General features: G+C 40.4%; 2 protein-coding genes across 3 annotated transcripts; both read left to right on the forward strand.

Moving 5' to 3' along the window:
* The first annotated feature begins 895 nt into the window (after positions 1–895).
* Positions 896–8,402, forward strand: nfil3 (nuclear factor, interleukin 3 regulated). 2 transcript variants are annotated; one of them, XM_084571731.1, is made up of 2 exons: positions 896–1,603; positions 4,410–8,402. In XM_084571731.1, exon 2 carries the CDS (start codon positions 4,515–4,517, stop codon positions 5,889–5,891), a length of 1,377 nt encoding a protein of 458 aa, XP_084427857.1. In that variant the 5' UTR covers positions 896–1,603; positions 4,410–4,514; the 3' UTR covers positions 5,892–8,402. The 2 variants fall into 2 exon arrangements, with proteins under 2 accessions (XP_084427857.1, XP_084427858.1); XM_084571732.1 differs by lacking the exon at positions 896–1,603 and adding an exon at positions 3,989–4,267.
* An 812-nt stretch (positions 8,403–9,214) lies between these two features.
* auh (AU RNA binding protein/enoyl-CoA hydratase) lies at positions 9,215–19,171 on the forward strand. The gene is made up of 10 exons (XM_084571733.1): positions 9,215–9,651; positions 10,636–10,703; positions 12,182–12,269; positions 12,499–12,585; positions 13,083–13,175; positions 14,249–14,305; positions 14,492–14,679; positions 14,796–14,846; positions 15,989–16,036; positions 17,408–19,171. Exons 1-10 carry the CDS (start codon positions 9,420–9,422, stop codon positions 17,483–17,485), a joined length of 990 nt encoding a protein of 329 aa, XP_084427859.1. The 5' UTR covers positions 9,215–9,419; the 3' UTR covers positions 17,486–19,171.
* The last annotated feature ends 3,794 nt before the right edge of the window (positions 19,172–22,965 follow it).

Raw genomic sequence — 22,965 nt, forward strand, 5'->3', positions numbered from 1 at the left:
GTTGTGTTTCTTCAGTAAGAGTACGATCGTAATGTGTACCAGTTAATCGTTTCTGAGAAGTAGACTTCTCAGGAACACAGATGTAAACTGAGGTTCTGGTGCAGCAGCCATTTTAAGTCAGGTAGAAGCGGCATTTAAATTCACATCAGCTATACAACACTGACCCCTAGAGGTGTCAAGCAGTAACGACGCATCACCGCCATAAACCACGGAGTGAAGTGTAAGAGGACCGACTCATGTTTAACTTCATCTGGATTAAAAATATAGATACAAAATACAAGGGCTTTTTAAGATTAAGATGCAAAACATAATAAAAAAAATAAAGAACTTTCTTACAATAACCTATATCTACACTGGATGACAATTTGCACAATACTGTACGTATAACTGTATATTTCATAGCAATATTTTCATATTTATAATGTTATTCAAATGTATTCTCATATTTATATGACGTTCCGTTCAATTAAATTTCATGATGTTAGATTTATATATTTTTCTTTTTACTATTTTTTTTTTAAAATCCTTTTGAAGACAGTTTGTACTGTTTACACTGAGCATCTTGCAGAGCTGATAACAAAACATCGTTGCACTGTACAACCTGTGTTCTGCAATGACAATAAAGGCTATTCTTTTCTATTCTATTCTATTTCTTTTATACGAAGACTATTACTTGTTTTCAATTTTATTTTATTTCTAGAGTGTCAATAACAAAACGAATTGTGTCAAGACGCTTTACAAAACCCAGCCTGAAACCCCCAGATCAAGCACAAAGGGGACGGTGGCGGGGGGGGGGGGGGGGGGGGGAATCCCTTTTAACAGCAGGTAGGAGTGGAAAACTGCAGGCTGATGAGACAAGGACCACGAATGAGTAGTGTGCAGCTTCATAGAGGATATGATGGGTTGTAATGCATTTATTTATCAAATATTAACAGCACTTGTTCCACATGTATAATTCGATTCATTTGTTAAATCGCGTCAAGCCCTGTCTCTTTGCCTTGTAACACAGTTATAAAATATTCAAAAGTTATGTATCAATTTGACATACTGATTTGGCATGCAAAACATCTTTTTTTTAAGTTAGCAGGTAGATGCTGTGCTCTTGATTACTGCACTGTAGCCTAGAGGTGAAACATAGCACACCGTGAAGCTCTCTGCAGCCAGCCTTGTTTATTTACGTGATGACTGTACTATGAACATTAAACATGAAAGTCCATGTGTTGAACTGACGGACCTGAATGCTCCACACGTAGGCTACTGTGGATGACGACACCCCGGTACATTTGTGAGATTTGAGCTCTCTTGCTGAGGCCAAGAGTCATTGGCCGAAGTTAGAAAATGCTGCGTCCTGATTGGCTGCAGCGGCTGTCACTTAATCTAACGCTGCCAATACACTTAACCGCTGACCTACTAACACAGATCCATGAGTCACTAGCCACCTTGAGAGGAAAAAGCCAAGGGAGGAGAGCAAGGTACTTTGTAAGTTGCAGGATATTTTTTCGACAGTTATTTTTTGTAAACTGATGGAAAACCCATACTGCTTCCCTGTGCTTGGTACGCGGTGGAAAACGAGACCAAAGCCCCTGATCAGGTGGTAGAAGAGGTACAGTTTTGATTTGAGGTTAACATTAACAAGTGTTTGTAACGCTTCAGTGTTAATCCCATAGGTTTCTGCGGGATGGTGCTGTGTTTACGGGCTCCGAAGTGTACCAGCGGCGCACAGATATCGCATTATATTTCTGTGTCATGAGGCTAACGAGTGTATTTTCTTGCGTAAAGTCAATTTTTAAACGCAGAGTGGCCACGTTGGTGTTCATCTTAGAGGTGTGACCGAGCTCATGTTCGATAATGTGTGTTAACGCGGTTGTATTTGTGTTCGTTAGAGTGTGTTTAGTGGGTCGCTCCGTGCATGGCTGATAAAAGCTGGATAATGGCCGGTTAGGGGGGCATGTACTGGATAATATTCAGGCACGCAGGCCGGCCAGTAGCAGGAGTTTACTGATTACAAAACTGTTGTAACACGGGAATTTGATGTGGCAGACATTTATCAAAGCATTGCGACAGCTTTGACCGTAACGAGTGAGTAAGTTATGAATTGGAGTAGGGCTAACAAAGCGGTGTTTGCTGTGTACTGTGTGTTTAGTTGGTCCTCACGTTGTAACAGCTTACTTTTTAGGGCGTAGATAGAGCGCGAGCTCCAGCCGCCAGTGTCATGAGTAAGCAAGGCAGTGATGTCATGTAACACCGTGAATGCCCACATTGTCTCAGCACAGCCTGTTACACACAGCGTTAATGATCTAACACGTTTACATTACTTAAGAGGCGTTTCACTCGCACGCAGAGCAGAACTACCACGGGCCCATATTGTTATTGCCACACAGGCAAATATTGCATAATGTCTGCAGCCGTAGAAATTGCTGCCACTCGGAGGCCGTGAGCGGGGCGGGTGGGGTGGGGGCTGGGGGGGTGTGGGGTTATTGTGTAATACGGACACAATGAAGGAATCTGGGGCAATAGGACGTGATGATGGCTCGCTGCTGCTGCTGCTGCTGCTGGGAAGCCGCAGCGATCCCGAGCCTACCCCCTCCGTAAGTCGACTCGGCCCGTCGGCTGAACCGACGGTAGACCCGCAGCCGCCCAAACCCTAACCCCCTCCCGACTGTAGTACATTTAGCACACATTGCGATAATATTACCACCCATTTTTATCACGTGTGATCCAAATTTAGTCCTGATGTCACATGTTGCCTCGTTAGAGAACACAAAAGGGAGCGATCATCCTTGCTCTGGGCCAGCTGTGTTGTGCAAACATCAGCATCTGTAAAATCTTTACTGGTGATGTAAGAAAAGACAAAGAGAACGGTCTTTAGTTGGAACAGCTCTCTCTGGTAAATGTCAGATGGTCTGTTAAGCATTACACGTTTTAGAGTTGCAAGTTGTCTACTAAAGGACTGAACACAGGGCTTGTTGGGAATCATATCATTAAGTCAGCTACATCAAGTTAGTTTTTTATGGAAGGTTTTTGGCTATACATTACATATCTTCCCCTTAATTAGTCACTTCCTAAATGTAAATATAGATCAGGGGGAAAATGAGGAAGCAAAGTCAGAGGAGACATTTACCTGAAAAATGTTTGCATAGCCCTGTAACCTTCCTCACAGCTGTAAGCCAAGATCTTTCTGCGTCAGTAATGATTAACATTAGTTACGTGGGAGTACATTAGAATGAGTGTGAGTGATGAAGCCTGCAGGTTACAGGCTTCTGCCGGCCACGTGTTATGATTCCAGCTGTCTGTGGTCCTTTGTTTCTTCACATCTGACTCTATGGGAGCTTGGAAGGCCAAAACAGACTGAATCGCCTTATCAAATAACACTCCCCTCTGAAACCAGAGTTTTAAACTGAGGGGTAGAGATTATATTAAAACTATACATCATTTGTAAATTAGTAATAATTTATTATTGCTGAAGTAATGCTTAAGTGAGATGAGTGTTTAACTGTCACTTTAAGGGGAAAAAAAGTTGTGTCCGAGTTGCCAGAGGAAGAATGTGAGCCACTTGGCTCTTTGAATCCAAATCGGTGAATGGTTAGTATTTGGATATGCTGTTAAGTGTCAGTAACTTTTATAGTTCTCTATTTTTAAGGCATGAACATTTATGGCACGTGTCACTAACTAAACCTTCTTTGTTGCAACTGTTTTTGATTATTTTCTTTAATCGATCACTATTTTCTAGAGCCTGAGAAAAAAGTGTTTTTGTCTGAACAGTGCAAGTATTAATTTACTGTAATGTAATGACACACGTGATCAATTCATTATCAAAATAATGACTTTTTGACCTACAGGTATTTGAATGGATATGATGAAGGATTAGTCATGCTTGTTTGAAAATGAATTCCGTCACTGTTTTGCTTTGTTCATTTCAATTCCTTTTTGAGCTAGTAATCTCAACAGAAATTGAAAAAAGACATAGCTACATAGTTTTACTGGATATGCTGTATGGGAAAGAAGTTAAAATGGATGGTGCTGTCCTTGAAACCGAAGTAAACAATACTCTGTCATCAGCAGCTCAATTAAAAAAATCGTCATCCTCCCCAGGGACTGATAATCAAGTTATAAATGATGATGAATTATGATTCACATCAAGAAACATTAATGCTGGTGTGACACAGTTTTCTTGAAAACATTAAACAAAACATTTGAAACATCATTGAGTTGGAACATTAGAAATATGTTTATGCTTTTTGTTTCAGATTGGAGAAACTGTATCTCGGTGTGTATTGAATCATCTAAGAGGGAGGCCTACCTCCCATTGTGAAAACATATTACTTTGAAGATTAAATGGACAACTGGATTTTCTTGTTTCAACTTAACAATGACATGTAAAACTTTTCTCACTGTTTGTTATTTCACAGATTTCTTCCAACTGGATTAATTGAGTGTGGCAGTGGCTGCATACAAGCGTTATGATGTACAGTTAAAGACCTGTGATCAGACTGACAGTAGCAAACAGTGATAATATGCAATCAATCAAGCAAGAGTTGGACTCCAGTGAGTCCTACAGTGGAGAGGATGCCCTGGTCCTGGCGGTGGCCTTACAAGGGTCTAACAGAGACCTGATAGGCCACAAAATCTCCTCAATTCCCTTCAAGGCTAAATCCGCTTGTCGGAGGAAAAGGGAGTTTATCCCAGAAGAGAAAAAAGACACCATCTACTGGGAGAGACGTCGTAAAAACAATGAGGCGGCCAAGCGCTCGAGGGAGAAGCGGCGCATAAACGACATGGTGCTTGAGAACAAGCTGATGGCCCTTGGGGAGGAAAATGCCTCCCTCAAGGCTGAGCTGCTGTCGCTGAAGCTGAAGTTCGGCCTGGTGAGCTCGGCAGCATATGCCCAAGAAGTCCAGAAGTTATCCAGCTCCACCCCGGTCAACCTCTACCAGGAGTTTGTTCCACCCAGTACTAGCCAAGGCTCTGTCAGTCGAGATCTGGAGCCTCTTCACCTGCGCAGCAGCTGCATATCAGTCATCAAGCATTCACCTCACATGCCTGAGACATGTACTGCAACTCAGGGTAGCTTTACTGTCTGCAGAACAGCAGAGGTTAAGCAAGAGCCAGCAGAGCATGGCAGCTATGCACAGGGGAGGAGTAGTCCGTACGAGTTGTATAAACACTGCATGGCCAGCCCTTTGTCTGGAGCCTACTCTCAGCCTGCCTCATTCATACAGATCAACAGGTCATCCAGTAACTCACCCAGGAGCTCAGACGATGGTGCTGTAAGCAAATCATCAGATGGTGAGGACGAGCAGCAAGTCCCCAAAGGTTTGGTGCCATCCGTAGCTGACCCAAGAAGTGTCATTGTCTCCACACACAAAGTGCCGGATACCAGTTCTTCAGCTTTGCCACATAAACTGAGGATTAAATCCAGAACCATCCATATCAAAGTGGAGGCCATTGACCCTGCGTATGAGTCCTCTGGAAAGTCTTCATCTCCTGTGAGTGTTTCAGAGGCAGAATGCTACCAGACCACTCAGGACTCTTCAGAGTACATGCAATCCTCCCACTGCCCTTGGTCCGTACAGGTCGCCAACATGCAAGACTGGTCCCAGCGTCCTGAGCAGTGGCATAAAAGCAGCAGCATGGGGACACTGCAGGGTGGCTTCGAGAGCAGCAAGCGACCCCCAAGCCCTGTCCCAAACAAATCCATTGTGGATGTAAAAGAAACTTCCTATGCACACTCAGAAGCAGAGGCCTTGTATCTAAAACAGGGTCTTGTCACACTGTCCACAAAAGCGGCCTCTTTGAATAGACTGATCACAACAGAGCAAGGATCTGTGATCGAATCAACCAAAAGCACAGCTGATCATGAGTCATCGTCGAAAGGATGTTCCTCTGAATGACCCTCGTATGTTTTGCATTTCCCCGTATTAGCTGTTGCACTGTGTGGTTCACATTCGGGTTAAGCAGTGTTTTAATCTGGTAAATGTTCAATTAAAAAGTGTTTAAATAATGCCAAGAGCCTCAAACAGCTTTTGTGAAGACAAACAAGGGCTGTTTGCTAGTCCGATTACTGTATTGTACTGTAATAGTACTCTACTGCAATAGTTGACGTGATAAATTCAGTATAATGTACAATACCGCTGCACTAGTTCTGACAACAGAGTTACATCATACTCACCACTCTGCTCCTCAGTTCCTCATCTCCAACACAAATATTGTTTCACTTGTCAATTCCAGACCCTGAAACTTAAAGATTTTTTCAGCCTCTGTTAAGTTACCAAGTGTAACACTTCATGCAATTGTTGTCTTGCTGTAAAAATCTATCAAGAACAGGTGGGGTTATTTTCTTTAGAAGCGGGAAAGCTTTTAATGTAAAAATCCAGGAAGGCTCCTCTATTAGGGATTAAGACTGGAATCAATTAGCTAAAAAGGCTTTCTGTTATAAAAAGCAGCAGATTGGAGATGATGACGTGACTCAAGGACTGATCAAGTTAAGTGTTGAAATGTACATAATATTGAAGGTATTGAGTTTGATGCTTTGCAGATAAACATGACTGAGATGTTGTTATTAACAGCAAATGAAAACGGGCTGATCAGAAACATACATCCCGTACCTGTTTCAAATAAACATCTGGCTCTCTCTGCAGCATAAGTAGCCTACATGTCTGCAAGAATTTACCATAAATCTTTAATCAACGATGTGTGACAAACTCCATAAATGTGCAGGACACTGTTAAGTGTGACACTTGTTTTCTTTTACCAAATGACTGCTATCATGGGGTCTGTCAGAATCCAAATGTCGGTTTGCATTGTACTGCTTTTATTTTGTTAAAAAAAAAAAAAGGTCCCCAGGTCCCAACAGCTGGCCCCTGCCTGCCCTTCGATCATTTCTTTATTACTACCATTACATAATGTGACTGCGGGCAGGTTGGCCATTGTTTGCCTTAAAGTTTAAATTCCTAACGTTTTTAAATAATGTACTGTCGTCATATCCATTTGTGTGTATGTGTGTTGACAGATTTACAGGGGTTGGAAACACAGTTCATGTTCTTCTCTTTTAGAGGAATGGTGGGTAGTGCTTTGTTTTAAGGATTTGTAATTTCAAAATAATGTCCATGACATTTACTGGAAAGAACGATTTCATTTGATACATATTATGGGAAAGGGAGATATTTATTGTTCAACTTCAGATTAATTCATTCAAATTACATATCAGTGCAACCTAGAGTTCATTTAGTAAGATCACAGAATGCCAGCTAAACAGGCAAACTAACACATATGAGTTAACATTGAATTATATATATATATATAAATATATATATATATATATATATATATATATGTATGTATGTATATACAGTATATATATACAGCTGTGGACAAGATCAGCCTTCCTCATTGGAATTTTAGCAGTTTCAAAGAAGAAGAAAAATCTCAGTTTAAGTGTATCACAGCTTTACCTTGCCATCAGATTGCCACTGTCTATGGATAGTGCCTCATGCAACCCCACTTCAAAGAAACTATCCCTTTAAATTGACCTTTTCTTTCAAGGACATTCCCATCTTCCCTATACTAAGTTTCAAATGAATTCTTTTCAGGTAACCTTGTTGGAATTTATAATGGCATTTCAGAGCCATAAAATACAGCATTTGTGTTCTCCCATGTTCTGGTTGTTAATGTAATTGCAGCTGACCGTCATCACTTCAGTAAACAGTACTGCAGAAGAAGCAGCTTCAAAGACTCCACAGTACACGCTTCATTGCCTCTGCCGTAGTAAAAAAAAAAAAAAGCAAATAGATGCAGATTTTGCCTCTCACTTTAGTGTAACTTTTAAATAGGCTCCGCTACATTCACTGGTTCACTGTTTGCCAAATAGCCTTTGCTTCTTTTTTTATTATTATTATTTTTTAGTAGTTTTACTGATTACTTAAACCTTCAAGGCCGCTGGTTAAACCGATAATATGTGACTGCAGTGGTGACTAAAACTGGATTTTAGAAAGCTTCAACACATATAAACCTAAAACATTTGTATTACCAAAAAGTCACTGCACTCTTACAATCCATGTTATTTTACGGTATGTCATGGAATCCAGACCTGTCAGCTGTTATCTTATTTATTAATTTATTGCAGCCATTTGGGATGATTACGTCAAACTACATGAATTTATTTGTAGTAGTCGAAAAACGTTAACTTAGATCACAGGATATAATGTCAAATCATTTTTGACATCATATCATCATAGAATTTTTTTCTTTTATTTCAGATGAATAGTGTGTACATTTTTCAGTCACAGTTGGAAATATACCAGTGATGGTGATCTCTTTGTCTCTTTGCCCAGCAGCCTCAAGATTTATTGTAATGGTGTGTCTTTGTTTACAATAAATGTCCTGTCACTGAATCACATATGCATTTGCATTGTTTTTATACTATCCCAGTCAAGGTACACATCAAAGTACACCAATCAAAGTGCACTCCAATGCATGGCAAGAATAAAAGCTTGAATATAGATTCTGACTGGATTTTTAAAGGCACCGTGCATTTTGGTTGGAAATCATGAGCAATCAAGTCTGAGCAACACACTTATTAAGACGTAAGTGCAGGTTGGAATGATGAAATCTATCCATTTCCATGGTGGACAATTGGTCTGGGCTGTGAAATCTGATGATGAGTCATGGAAACAAAATATCCACAAACATTAGTAACATTATATAGTAAACCAAAATACACAGGAATCACTTCCCTCCTAGACAGAGGATAGTGGAGGGATTTAAAGAGACAGAAACCTGAAAACCTTCACTCAAACTAGAGATATTCTGAAAGTGGTACAACCCTTTCCAGAAAGGGATAGCGACCATAGTCATTAAGTTATAATAAACAACATGGCATAATGGCCTGGTTAAATCCTGTCATGTGCCTTTACTATAAAACGCGTATGCAAATAATTAAGGGAAAAGAGGGGCTGTGCTCCAAGTCAGTTTTCCGTGCTGGCTGAGATGTGACACTGTAGACAGATATTGTAATTTTAGTCAGAACTCTTCTAAATGGGTCTGATAAAAACTCAAAGAAATGCAAAACATATTTGTCGTTCAAAACAACTGCAACTCATACAGTATATCAAAGCGATACAGAGAGGTATAACATATGGTTTATTGTAAATATAAACATGGCTGTTAGCACATTGTTTGAAACGAACATTTCACTTGTAACCACCCTGCTACCGACCATAAAGGTTTATAGTTGTGAGATTTAATATTTTTTCCCCCCATATCGAGCAACTTTAAACTAGTATTTTGCATTACATAAAAAAAAAGGAATGACATTAACCAAACGATTCTGAAAGTTCTTGTTAAAGCCAAGTTGGTCACGTGGTAACGTCACGTGACTGGGTTCAAAGTTGAAAGTCAAACGGCACTGCGGCTCTTTGAGTATGGCGGTCCAGGCAGGACGCAGAGCCCTGTGGCAAGCCTTCCGTGTGCCAGCAGCGGACCGGGACAGCGCCTGCAGGCTGGCGGCTGCCTTCTCCTCCTCCAGACAGTATGTTTTTACCAGCAAAGTCCCGCATTGTAGTCGCCTGAGTGGCCACGGAGCAGTAACACGACACTACAGCTCCGACGCCAAGGATGACCTGCGCGTCAGGTACTTGGACGGCGAAGACGCCGGTAAGTTGCTCTTACAATTAGCGCCGGGTCTAACGACAACTCGTCGGTAGGGGAAGTCACGTTAGCACTCTAACTAACGAGGAGTGACAGTGATACGGTGCAAAGACACAGTCCGCCACCTACATGCAAACAAAGTAGAAGGTACGCGTTGACGTCACCTTGTAACGTAAAAGGGTACCAAGACCCAAACACTCACCATTACCATTCCTTACAAAAAAAATAAAAACTCTGGTTAAAACATAAAGACTGGTCTCCCATTTAAAGTAATGTTGCATGTGGAGCAGGGGTGCTCTAAAACACAGTCATCAGAGTAAAACAGCATTAATTATGGGCATTTTCAGTGATTAGAAACAGCCCATCCTGCTGGAAGTGGGATGGGATCCTCCTAGTGGCAATGACACCCCCCATGGCAACCTCTGTCACTCAGCTGTTGACAGACTTGCTGCTAGTAGTCACAGAGTGTCAGAGGTTAACACAAGGGTGTCACCGCCTGCCACGCTGAGTGACCGGAGTTGCCACAGAGCTAGATTATAATGTTAATGCAATGCTTTAGTTCTTGTTCTGATAACAGTCCCTTGTTTTTCTCGGATTCAAGTTAGGGGCTTTTTACTGTATGTTAGGTAACATTGGACAGTAAAAACTGATGTAAAACAGTAATTCTCTTTGCATAATGACCCTGAAGAAGTTTGATTTAACTTACATTAGTCATTTAATGACTAATATCTGGCAGAAATCTGCTTAACAACCGCCTCACTGGCTATGACATTGGTTCGGCTGATTGGTGCACCCCTCCTTCATACAAATGACTCAGTTGCCAGTTTAATTTCAGCTTGAGTAGAACAGGGACACTGTGTTTCAGTTTCTTTATGATAAAAGACAGTACTTGTGTGTTGTGATCATGTTGAATTATGTCTCACATTGTGTTCTTCATTACCACACTTAATCAACGAGATGTTGTACCATCTCTGTCTGTTTGTTTTTCAGGTATTGTCGTTGTTGGGATAAATCGCCCAAAAGCCAAAAATGCCATAAGCAAAAACCTTGTCAAAATGGTGCGTATTGCTGTTGAACTTTTTTTATTTGTTAATTATTAAGTTAATTGTCGGTAACATAGGTTAAGTTGGTATTCTGGTATTGTCAGATGTATGATGTTTGTCTGCCTGCTTGTTTTATACTTTATGTATAACATTTTATTTATTTATTTTTTAAATTGAATTTTTTGTACTGTTTATCAGAACCTCCTCCTGATCTTTCTGATGTATAAATTTGCCTTTTATCCATTTTTTTCTGTTACAAGATACACTGCCTGGCCAAGAAGGCCAAAAGTTACCACCTGGATTTAACTAAGCAAATAGGAACGAGCCTCCTGTTGGAAAATTACTGATAATTACATTATCTTCCAGCTGACAACAACATCAGTTATTTAACCCCAACTGATGCAATAAGTAGCTTCTCATTTCTTAAACAACCGTGTCGAAAGACACATCCTGTGGTCGTGGAAAAGATGTTAGTCTGTTTGAGAAGGGTCAAATCATTGGCATGCATCAAGCAGAGAAAACATCTAAGGAGATTGTAGAAACTACTAAAATTGGGTTAAGAACTGTCCAACACATTATTAAAAACTGGAAGGACAGAGGGGAACCACTGTCTGTGAGGAAGAAATGTGGTCAGAAAAAAATCCTGATTGATCGTAATCGGCGACCACTTAAACGTTTGGTGAAAACAAATTGAAGAAAAACAACAGTAGAATTCAGGGCTATGTTTAATAGTGAAAGTAAGAGCATTTCTACACGTACAATGTGAAGAGAACTCAAGGGATTGGGACTGAACAGCTGTGTAGCCTTAAGAAAACCACCAATCAGTGAGGCTTCAATTTGCTAGGAACTATAAAGAGGCAGATGAAATGATGCACCCATCATGTCTAGTGCCTACTGTACAAGCCTGTGGGGGCAGTGCTATGACCTGGGGTTGCTGCAGTTGCTCAGGTCTAGGTTCAGCAACATTATGTCCCCAAAGAATGAGGTCAGCTGACTACCTGAATATACTGAATGACCAGGTTATTCCATCAATGAATTTTTTCTTCCCTGATGGCACGGGCATATTCCAAGATGACAATGCCAGGATTCATCAGGCTCAAATTGTGAAAGAGTGGTTCAGGGAGCATGAGACATCATTTTCACACATGGATTGGCCACCACAGAGTCCAGACCTTAACCCCATTGAGAATCTTTGGGATGTGCTGGAGAAGGCTTTGCTCAGTGGTCAGACTCTCCCATCATCAATACAAGATCTTGGTGAAAAATGAATGCAACACTGGATGGAAATAAATCTGGTGATATTGGAGAAGCTTATCGATAAAATGCCACAGTAAATGTGTGCTGTAATCAGAGCTAAAGGAGGTCCAACGAAATATTAGAGTGTGTGACCTTTTTTTTTTTGGTGGTGACTTATTTGTTTTGGGCAGGCAGTGTGTAATGTGTGTATATAGTAAGTTCTTTAGCGTTTTTATGAAAAATGAATTGTCTTTCAGATGTTTGACACTGTGGAGGATATCAAGAAGAATAACAAAGTGCGTAGTGTGATTTTATGCAGTTTGGTTCCTGGTATCTTCTGTGCAGGTACACTCCTCTTTTTGTTATTGTATTGTATGTTCACGTATATTTTGTGTTTGGTATGTCATATTTACATCTTGGCTGTTTTGGTGTGAATTGTGTATTCATCTTGATATTCAGAAGTTGTGGTATGTACCGAAGCCCTGTATGATGTTCCACACTGTACTCACCAGCTGCATGTTTTAGGAAGCCACAGAACTCTGGCTTGAAGCCACTGGTTGGTCTGTGTGTGCAGGTGCAGACCTGAAAGAGAGAGCCAAGATGCACCAGAGTGAAGTGGGACCTTTTGTATCCAAAGCAAGAGCCCTCATCACGGAGCTAGGTAAAGAATAGTAGATTTAGTGACTTGGAAGAGTTCTGCACTTTAGACAGTGATTCTCATTTGATTCTAATGATAAATATTTGTCCGTTGCTGTAATGTAGTTTGGTTATAATCAGTACAAAGAAGTGGGAGGAAAATTTGGAGCAAGCAACTAGTCTAGATTGTATTTTTGGATGATTTATGTCCTGTTTTTTTTTTTTTTTAAGTGACACTATTACAGTCACAGTGCGTATGCTTATTTTCTACATTTTTATGGTTCTTATTTTTGGCAAATGCTGGGAACCTAGCCTAGCTGATTATGTCTAAAATTCTGGAGGACACAACTAAGCCTTTGTGAAACAAGTCTTGGGGTAATCAGGGTAATTGGGTCATTCTGATGTGACTGGATGCAGCGGGAGCTTCTTATCTAGTGAAGAAAATTGCACTAATGTGGTTAATGGGCTGATGTAGTTGGTTCATTGTACGCCTCTTGACTAGTGCTGTCTTTTCTTTTACAGGTAACTTGCCAGTACCAACAATTGCTGCAATTGATGGAGCTGCCTTAGGTGGAGGCTTGGAAATGGCCCTTGCTTGTGACATCAGAATTTCTTGTAAGTCTCAGTTAAATCTACCCCCGAACTATGAGCAAAACACTATTTATCGTCAGTTTTTCCTCCTCTTCTTCTCAGTAGGTCTGAATGGACACATTGTTGTATTACTTTTTCTTTCACATTTCTAGTAATATTGCTTTTTTAAGGTACATACAGACCTTGCATTGATATCCATCCTGGACAATCCAATCCTTAGTGGCCAGCTTTAGGTACATGTGTTCACACTGAGCATTATAGTGCATCTTCACATGCATCTCCAGCCACCTCTTCAGATCCGTTCTCAGTTTCGTGCTCTGTATGCTCCGACAATATTTTGGGCGCAGTCGAATATTCCACCAGCTGCTGTCTCTCATTGATTGCTACCACTGTTTCAGAGCCACGAACAGCGCTGTTTTGTGTGTGTACGTCATAACTTGGTCACATACGTTAAGTTATTATTTACTGATCTCTGCCCTGATGTTAGTTAGACCTGCACAAAACTCGGATTATAACTCCACCTCTGGAAGCTTCCATACACACCATAATCTCTGGTAATGGTAATGCTAAAGGTAAATAAAGACACAGACGATTGAGCAAATATGTAACTTAACTACACCCGCCTCTTCATATATCAACATGATCACATCAATAATTAATCACATGCTGATATGTTGTTTAATGACAGTGTACTCGTATTAAATACTTTCATTTGTTAAGGTAAAATCAGATCATAAGGTAAAACTCAGCTGACACAAAAGCAACTCTGTTGCGTAGGAGGTCTTTAATGTAATTCAGGACGTGTTGTGTGTTCACACTACCAAAGGCATGTAGACAAATGCAACCCAGACCACCTCCAAATGTGGTCAGAGATCAGATCTCTCTAATGTGTCCATGGGTGTGTTCATTAGAATTAATGCAAGGTCTGAACGGGGCCATTGTTACAGAGTTTCTTAACCTTTTTAGGATTGTGACCTATTTTTGAGAATCAAAACATTCTAAATGATCAATTAATATAATATTTCTTCTTAATTTTTATCTTACAGTTGATTAGTATTCGAAGTGTAAGTAATGCTGCTTTTTTCTATTCTCTTTAGCCAATAGTGCAAAAATGGGACTAGTGGAGGCTAAACTTGCAATTATTCCAGGAGCAGGTAAGGGTGGATTCTTTTTATTTCGCAATTTCCTACATGCCTTTTTGTCCTGACTTGATGTTTGTTGCCTAGACAAATCAGGTCTGCAGGCAGACTGCGCACTAAACTAAGAGATCAGTACTCATTGAGTATCTGTGGGTGATACCATGTTCCACCCAAGTTTTTTCATGCTGCTCTTTTGTGCAGGTGGTACACAGCGCCTCCCTAGGGTGATTGGTGTCTCTCTTGCTAAGGAGCTCATCTTTGCTGCCCGGGTGGTGGATGGAACGGAGGCGTGCCGCCTCGGTCTGGTCAATCATTCTGTAGAGCAGAATAACAGTGGAGATGCTGCCTACCTGCGGGCTCTGGAGCTTGCCCGTGAGATCAACCCTCAGGTATCCAGAACGCCTTACTGACATGCAGACATGACAAATGTACACTGAGTGAAAAACCGACTTATTGGTGAAAAGTATAGTAGTATTTAACATATTTTTTGATTTTGGCTCAATAGGGTCCAATTGCAATAAGGATGGCAAAGCTGGCAATCAACCAGGGAATAGAGGTGAGTCTTAAAGAGCAGTGCAGGGACTGCTTTTACAGTTTTCTGTCTCCATTTTACATGAATATTTCATTTACAAAAAACTCTTTTCATCCTTAGAATTCTTTATCTTCTTAGAGTTTCTCCACTGCTGACACTGCTCATCCATAACCAGATGGCACTGGTTATGGATGAGACACTTTCCACTTCCATGAATAAAATAACTCTTTGATTTGGAAGTAAGGTTGGAGGAAAAATAGGCGTAGTGCAGATAAGCTTCACACTACTGTCCACACTGCTGTCTAGAATAGCCAAGGCTGGATGGAAATTGACATTGTCTCAGACAATGGAAAAACAATGTATTTATCTAGGATCATTTTCACATACAAAGTTTAGTGAACACAGAGTTGTGTGGAATCCTCTACGATGGGATTTAGCATCTCCTGAACCTGTCTGATGTAATGTACTCTGTGGAGAGTTTGGGGTTTGCGGAAGCGCTTGCCCATTTATTTGAGATCAGCAAGGTAGTTATAAAGCACTGTTGTGGTAGGGCCCTGAGATGCTGAAAGCTGTATGCATTACAGGATACTAACATTAAGGATGTTAGCCTGAGATAGTGGTGCTTATGATTAAAATAAATAAATAAAGGTATGGGGAAAGTGTTCTAACTATGAAGGGATCACTCTAACCAGCCTCAGAAGAGTCCTGGAGTGGTCAGGATCATTTGTATGTCCATTGTATGTGTAATTTTAAACCTGGAGAAGACTTATGAACACATTCCTTTATGTGTTTTGTGGCATGTGCTTTGGGAATATGGGGCATCGGTGCAGTAATATACAAAAAAAATAAAAAAGATACGGAAACAATTTTCATTGTTTATGAACTCAACACAGAACTTTTAATATTATGCTCAAGTCAAAAAATGTGACAATAAACATCTGACTTCTTTGTTCTTTTGCATTTGATTAATTTGCAGCAAATACATTGTTGTGATGGCACTACCTGATTTATTGTAATGAACATGAAAGATGACCTTTGTTGTGTAACACGTAGTTACATTAATCGCTTTCTTGTTCATTGGAAACATCAGGACTGAGTCACATACGGGGAGCAAAGCTCTGTTGCATTGTGAGCTTTGTCTGAGAGATGCCACATTTTCTTTTCAGGTGGACTTGGCTACAGGTCTGGCAATTGAAGAGGCATGCTATGCCCAGGTGAGTATTTAAATAAGTCACTACCCAGCTGTTAGAAATAGGTACTAGGTTGGCATTTGTGAACTGTTGAGCAGGAACAATGGAAAGCATCATGTTTATATATGTTGAATTAATTTGTGTTGATTTAATTTTCATAAAACAGTTTTACACCAAATGACATCTAACGTCATGTGTTCAGGATAAAGGTACAGAGAAATGAACAACAGCATTAAAGCTTGAATAAAATGTGTAGCTTTTAGTTCCTTTTCCACGATCTGGAGGGACTTATTAAACTATTGCATCATTTTTAAAGGTGTCTTTGCTTATCATGGGATACAGTTCTTTAGTTTAAGAAAGTTAGCAAGATGGATTTTGTCACCGTCTTTACCTTCAGAATCTTTTCAGAAACCAGGCCCAGCTTTTTCTTAACATTTGACACCTACATTATTACTCAAGATGTTTACTTGCCAGCACTATTTTCTTCACGTTTTTGTTGGTGAAGTTCCACCTGACCACCTGACAACAGCGTGACTACCCAAGGAGCGTTACAGCTGCATTTAACAGACATACAATACACATGCATGTGACATAATCCAGGGTGTTTTAACCAGTACAGCTGCCAAGGTCATGGGGTGCCTTGTGTTAGACATTTTTTCAAATATAATCTTTCCCACGGGTGTGATTTTAGTGTAGATGTCATATTTTGGTCAGTATTGCACATGTAACTGCAGTACATTGAGTGTGTGTTGGGTTGTGAGCACTGGTAAGAACAACCTGCTGCTGGCCTGTGTAATGTGAAACCCTTGGCAGGATTGTGTATTGCTTCACTTGTTTGCACAAGAACACAAGTGGGACCCACAGTGGTGGAAAAACTGCACGGGGTCCCTGTTTAGTCCAGGACATGAGGGGAGTTACAAATAGTTCCAGAAGAAAAACAATTGGAGAAGCAGAACTTTGTGCAATAAAAATGGGCAACAGAAACCATACGGAAAGCATTCAAGAAAGCTAAACAATCTTAACACCATCCTTCCCATTGAAGGGAATAAAACACATACAGCACTGAAGCTGCTGAGTGGCCCGTTGGCCCTGGGCTACAGTCTCTCCCCCATGTTATACTTCTTCTGATGAGGGAAGTGGAAGCGGCTGCTGCACTTGAGGCTACAGAGACAGAAAACAGACATATACAATATATGGCACTAGGGCCGTAACAGTTCCCATTATACTGGATTTTACTCAAACATAACTGTCAGCGATGGATGGCTTTTCAACCATTCAACGCCTGAGTGCAGTGTCTACCTCAAGATCAACGGAGGGAGTAAATATTTCCTTGTGACAGACCTCAGATAAGGAGGTGGATCTATTTTAGCACTCACATGCCTGTGTTGTTTTTAGGTGATCCCTACTAAAGACCGGCTGGAAGGTTTGGCTGCTTTCAAGGAGAAGAGGCGTCCCCACTTCAAGGGGGAGTGAGGCCACACTCCAGAAACAATCTGCTTCCAGCTCTCCTACTGTTCTACTGCTTCCAACATATTTATGGGTGAAACTGTACACATCTACACATTAACCTGTGCAGTACCCAGAGGACGTCTTATTTGACAGCAGGACGTTATTGTCCTCCTTTGCTGATGTTTTTGCCAGATTAAAGCACTTCACTTGGTGAGTCGACTAACTGCTTTTGGATTTGGAGAAACCAAGCAAACTAACCAATCATTGGCCACTGCTAATAATAAACCATGATCTACTTCCCATGGTTATTGCTGTTTACAGTATGACTGGTGGATAGTCACTAACAGCAGCCTCTTCAGTAGTGAATCCGTCCTAAAGCTATTCAAATGTCCATAAAGTTCTGTGAATCCTGCTCATGAATGAAGGGTTGTTGCTTTATTTTGGGTGGGAACATTCTCTCCACAACACTACAGGTTTCTGCATGAAGGCATAGAACAGATAGATTTTTTTTCTTTACTAATATTGAGAGAGTGGAGTTTTTGATTTGAGACTATGTTTAGGCTGTGATGATTCCTTACTTTAGTGCCTCTCCGTGGAGGAATTGATTAAAAACAACATACTCTGCATCATGTTTCAAACCTGAGTTGTCTCATTTGTCTACAAGCCAAAACTTATTTTATTAGATTAATAATTAATCAGCTATCCTGTTTTTTTGGGTTTTAGTAGACTGAAATGAATAATCTTTTTTAAAAAGTTTTTATCACAAACATTCACAGGTGCCCACCACTACTCAAGTCACCAGAATGGTTTTCAGAGGGACAACATTGGAAGTACAGTGGCATGTCTATCAGTGGTTTCATAGCTGCATCTGTCCATCGATCAGCTGAAACGGTTAGAGGATTTGTGTTTCCGGTGGCTCTTGACACACGTTATATACATCTGTTGCTGATATCAATTATTAATACAGTACATTTGTGAAAATGCAATTTTTAATCAGTGAGACTGACATGAAAAGCAGTTCATAAATGTGGATCATTATTAAAAGTACATTGTTTAGATATTAGTCACATACTGCAAAGCTATGATTCTGCAGTCCGCAGAATGATTTAAAACATAAAACAAGTCAGTTCAACTGACTCATTTTTTCAGAACATTCACCCACATCTTTGTATGGGTGGACGTATCCTTTTCAGATAGTACTTAATTGTTAGTTTGCTCATACTGTGAGACCAACCACTGATATGGAGAATTTGGTCAGAATGCTACTAATGGGACCTTATTCATTTTTTTATTTTTTTTATTTTTTTTAAACTGCTTTTCTGAACAGCCCAGTATCGTACGGATATTTCAGAACGAGACACTGTGCTATAATAGTAATAAATATATTAGCAGCACATTGCTTTATACGCTACAGTGTACCGACCTGATGCCTTGTGTACGGAAGTGTGCTTTGTGACCCTTTCCAGCTCGGCACATTTTTTTCTTTTTTTCTTCCTGACTTTAACCATTGAGAGCATTCATTGCTGTATCCATATAAATGGAAGCCATTGTGTTCATTTCCTCTGAGTTGCCTTTTCATCTGTACATTGGTTCTTCATTGATGTTTTTTGTAAACCAGTATCAAGCCTCAAACTGCTTCTATGAAACTGTAGAATGGAACATAAAAGTGAAGTGAGACCATATCACACAGCTGTAAATAAAAAAAACTCACACAGCAATGTTCCTCCTTACTATGTTTGGATTGTTTTAAATGCACATAATCTATCCACATGCAATATTAGATTAGATTAGATTAGATTAGATTTGTGAGTGTGTGTGAGATGCAATGGAAAAAAGTTCACATTGTCATATGTTTCCTAAGTGGGAACTGGATCGTATCTGCAGTAAGCTCAAGTATAGGTAGGCGCTGAAGTGTATTGCTTGGAGCCCTTTATAAAATCAGAAGTAATAATCAGAACTTTGACTATTGTCTTTGATCAGATCTGCACACATAAAGACAAAGGGGTATAAACATTTAGCCTGGGAGCCTATCCCAGCTGTCATCGGGCGAAAGGCGGGATACACCCTGGACAGGTCTCCAGTCTATCGCGGTGCTAACACAGAGAGACAGACAACCATTAGATCTAAATCCAAGTGACTGAAAAGTCAAAATTGATTTGTGCGATCATAATCATACACCGTTATAATCCAAATTATTTAACTCCCACTGCAAATTAGGTTTATTGGCAAAATGTACAAACTAGAAGCTGTATTAACAATTTAAGAGGTCAACACAACTAATATTACAAGTGGTTGCTCCAAATTTAACACAAAACGCCACTTTTAATGACTACTGCAGTCTCAAAATTATTCAGCCCCCTAAATAGAATTCCTCATAAGAGCACACTTGTGCAAATAAAGTGTGATTGCATGATGGAAACATGGACAAGAGAACTGTTCAAGAAGGTCAGAGAAGAGATCGTTGCCTTTCACAAACAAAAGGATGCAAAAAGCAAGCAAAGGCACTAAATGTTCCTAGAGATATAGTTGGAAGCATAGTTTGGGAGTTTAAAGTTACAGGGACAGTGGCTACACTACATTGACGTGGCAGAAAAAGGAAGCTATCAAAGGCTGCCACCAGATTCCTGAGGAGGCCGGTGCTCAAAAGCCCTTGACCTACTCCTAAAGACCTGCAGCAAGACTTGGTGGCAGCAGGCACTGAGGTTTCAGTTTCCAGAGTAAGGAACTTTATAAACACTGAAGGGCTTCATGCCCAAACTCCGAGACGTACACCACTACTGACCCAAAAGAACAAGAAAAGTTGTCTGCAGTTTGCTCAAAACTATATAAATAAGCCAAATAGGTTTTGGGAGCGATGAAACAAAACTTTATGGGCCTATGGATCAGCGGTATGTCTGGGGGAGCAAGAATGATGCATACACTGAAAAGAACACCCTGCCTACGGTGAAGCATGGCAGTGGCTCAGTGATGCCCTGGGGCTCCTTCGCTTCCTCTGGCATCAGAAACCTGCAGCGTATGGAGATGGATTCAGTCAAGTATCAAGAAATCCTGGGTGAAAATGTCATGCCGTCTGTAAAGCATACCTCAGTCCACCGAAGCCTGTGTTTCAGAAGAATCATTGGAAGGTACAAGAGTGGCCATGACAGTCACAGTGGGATTTGAAAAAGGCAGTTGCAGCACGCAGACCCCAGAATATTAGTAAACTGGAGACCTTTGGGGAATGGGATAAGATTCCCAGGGATTGCTGCCAGAAGTTGGTGGCCGGCTATGTATCATGTTTGTAGCAGGTCATTACCGCAAAAGGGTGCTCTACTAAGTACTGAAGATGTTTGTCATGAAAGGGTTGAATAATTTTGAGACTGCATTAGTCATCAAAAGTGGCATTTTGTGTTGAATTTGGAGAAACCACTTGTAATATTAGTTGTGTTGAGCTATTTAAATTGTTCTTGTTTGATTTGTTTATTGCAAACAGCTTCTAGTTTGTACATTTTGCCTATAAACGTAATTTGCAATAGGGGTTTAATAACTTTGATTGCTACTGTATACTGCCCAAAGTCTGGAATCTACAATCATCACCAAACGTTTCCTTCTTTGTGCTGCTTTGCCAGACCTTTACTGTAGCTCTCTTCAGTTTGTTCTTGTATCTTTCTGCCTTTTGTTTTGTTTCTAGTAAGTGGAATGCATGCTTGATATGGTACATTTCCGGTGGAGCATCTCTTCCATTGCAGAATACTCCATATACAGTTGAAACCAGATGTTTACATACACTGTGTTAAAATACACATAAACATTTTTTCCTCACTGTCTGAAGTTAAATCAGACTAAACCTCTCCTGTTTTAGGTCAGTTAGGATTACTAAAATTATTTCTATTTGCTAAATGCCACAACAATGAGAGATTTTTTTATTACTTTCTTCAAAGTCAGAAGTTTACATACACAAAGATTACTATGTCTTCAAACAATGAAGGAAAGCCCTGGTGATGATGTCATGGCTTTGGATGCTTCTGATAGGTTAACAGACAACATTTGAGTTAATTGGAGGCACACCTGTCTATGTATTTTAAGGCTACACCTCAAACACACTGCTTCCTCGTTTGACATCATGGGAAAATCAAAAGAAATCAGCCAAGATATCAGGAAGAGAAGTGTGGAGCTCCACAAGTCTGGTTCATCCTTGGGTACAATTTCCAGATGCTTGAGGGTGCCACATTCATCTGTTCAAACAATTATACGCAAGTATAGACACCATAGGAATGTCCAGCCATCATACCGCTCAGGAAGGAGACGGGTTCTATGTTCCAGAGATGAATGTGTTTTGGTCCGAAACATGCGAATCAACCCCAGAACAAAAGCTGAAGACCTTGTCAAGATGCTGGCTGAAGCTGGTGAGAGAGTGTCATTCTCCACAGTGAAACGAGTCCTGTACCGACATGGACTGAAAGGCCACTCATCGAGGAAGAAGCCATTACTCCAAAGGAAACATAAAAAAGACAGATTACAGTTTGCAAATACACACAGGGACAAAGACCTTAATTTTTGGAGACATGTCCTGTGGTCTGATGAATCTAAAGTGGAACTGTTTGGCCATAATGACCATCGTTACATTTGGAGGAAAAGGGGGGAAGCTTGTAAGCCTGAGAACACCATCCCAACTGTGAAGTATGGGGGTGGTAGCATCATGTTGTGGGGCTGTTTTGCCACAGGAGGAACTGGTGCACTTAATAAAATAGACGTCATCATGAGGAAAGAACATCATGTGGAAATATGTTATGTAAACTTCTGACTTTGAAGAAAGTCACAAAAAAATTCTCTAACAAATTCTCTCTCTCATTATTGTGACATTTAGCAAATAGAAATAATTTTAGTAATCCTAACTGACCTAAAACAGGAGAGGTTTAGTCTGATTTAACTTCAGACAGTGAGGAAAAAATGTTTATGTGTCTTTTAACACAGTGTATGTTAACATCTGGTTTCAACTGTATACCTTATTTTAAAAGCTCCTGGGTTCCTTTTACAGTATGTTAAGCACCATCCAATCATTTTTTTCTTCATGTGCTTTAATGGCCGCGACTCAGTAGGTACAACGGGCTGGTTCCTAGTACATAGACCATATGCTGAAGTGTGTGACACTGAACCCCAGGTTGCCCCCAATACTTGGCACTGGTGTGTCAATGTGTGTGTGCTACAAGACCATTTACCACTACAGTACTGTCTATCCCAGAATTTGTGCATCTGCTTCTGTTTTCTATCATATCATCGGTAAAGGCTAGTGACCTAGTGCTGTAAAGCCATTCATGCTCAGGAATGACACTCCACTGTATTTTTACAGGTGATGCTTCAGAACTTGAGCCATTCCAGGACTTCTCCATACATTTTTCTTCCTCCCTTAGTTTCATCTGTCCAAAGATGGATTCTATTCTGTCCTTGAGGTTTATGAAGGGCTTGCTCCTGAAACATCTTTATTTGCTCTAGTTTAAAGATTGGTTTAAAATATTATGCACAGG

The sequence above is a fragment of the Chelon labrosus genome (genome assembly GCF_963514085.1).
Source record: "Chelon labrosus genome assembly, chromosome: 22".
NCBI lineage: Eukaryota > Metazoa > Chordata > Actinopteri > Mugiliformes > Mugilidae > Chelon > Chelon labrosus.

What these genes read in the sequence shown, in the direction of transcription:
- nfil3 (XM_084571731.1), top strand. Translation starts at nt 4,515, where the DNA reads ATGCAATCAATCAAGCAAGAGTTGGACTCCAGTGAGTCCTACAGTGGA.
- auh (XM_084571733.1), top strand. Translation starts at nt 9,420, where the DNA reads ATGGCGGTCCAGGCAGGACGCAGAGCCCTGTGGCAAGCCTTCCGTGTG. An exon ending in CTTGGACGGCGAAGACGCCG is followed by an intron (nt 9,652 to 10,635) that starts GTAAGTTGCTCT and finishes TTTGTTTTTCAG; the next exon opens with GTATTGTCGTTGTTGGGATA. An exon ending in AGCCCTCATCACGGAGCTAG is followed by an intron (nt 12,586 to 13,082) that starts GTAAAGAATAGT and finishes TTTCTTTTACAG; the next exon opens with GTAACTTGCCAGTACCAACA.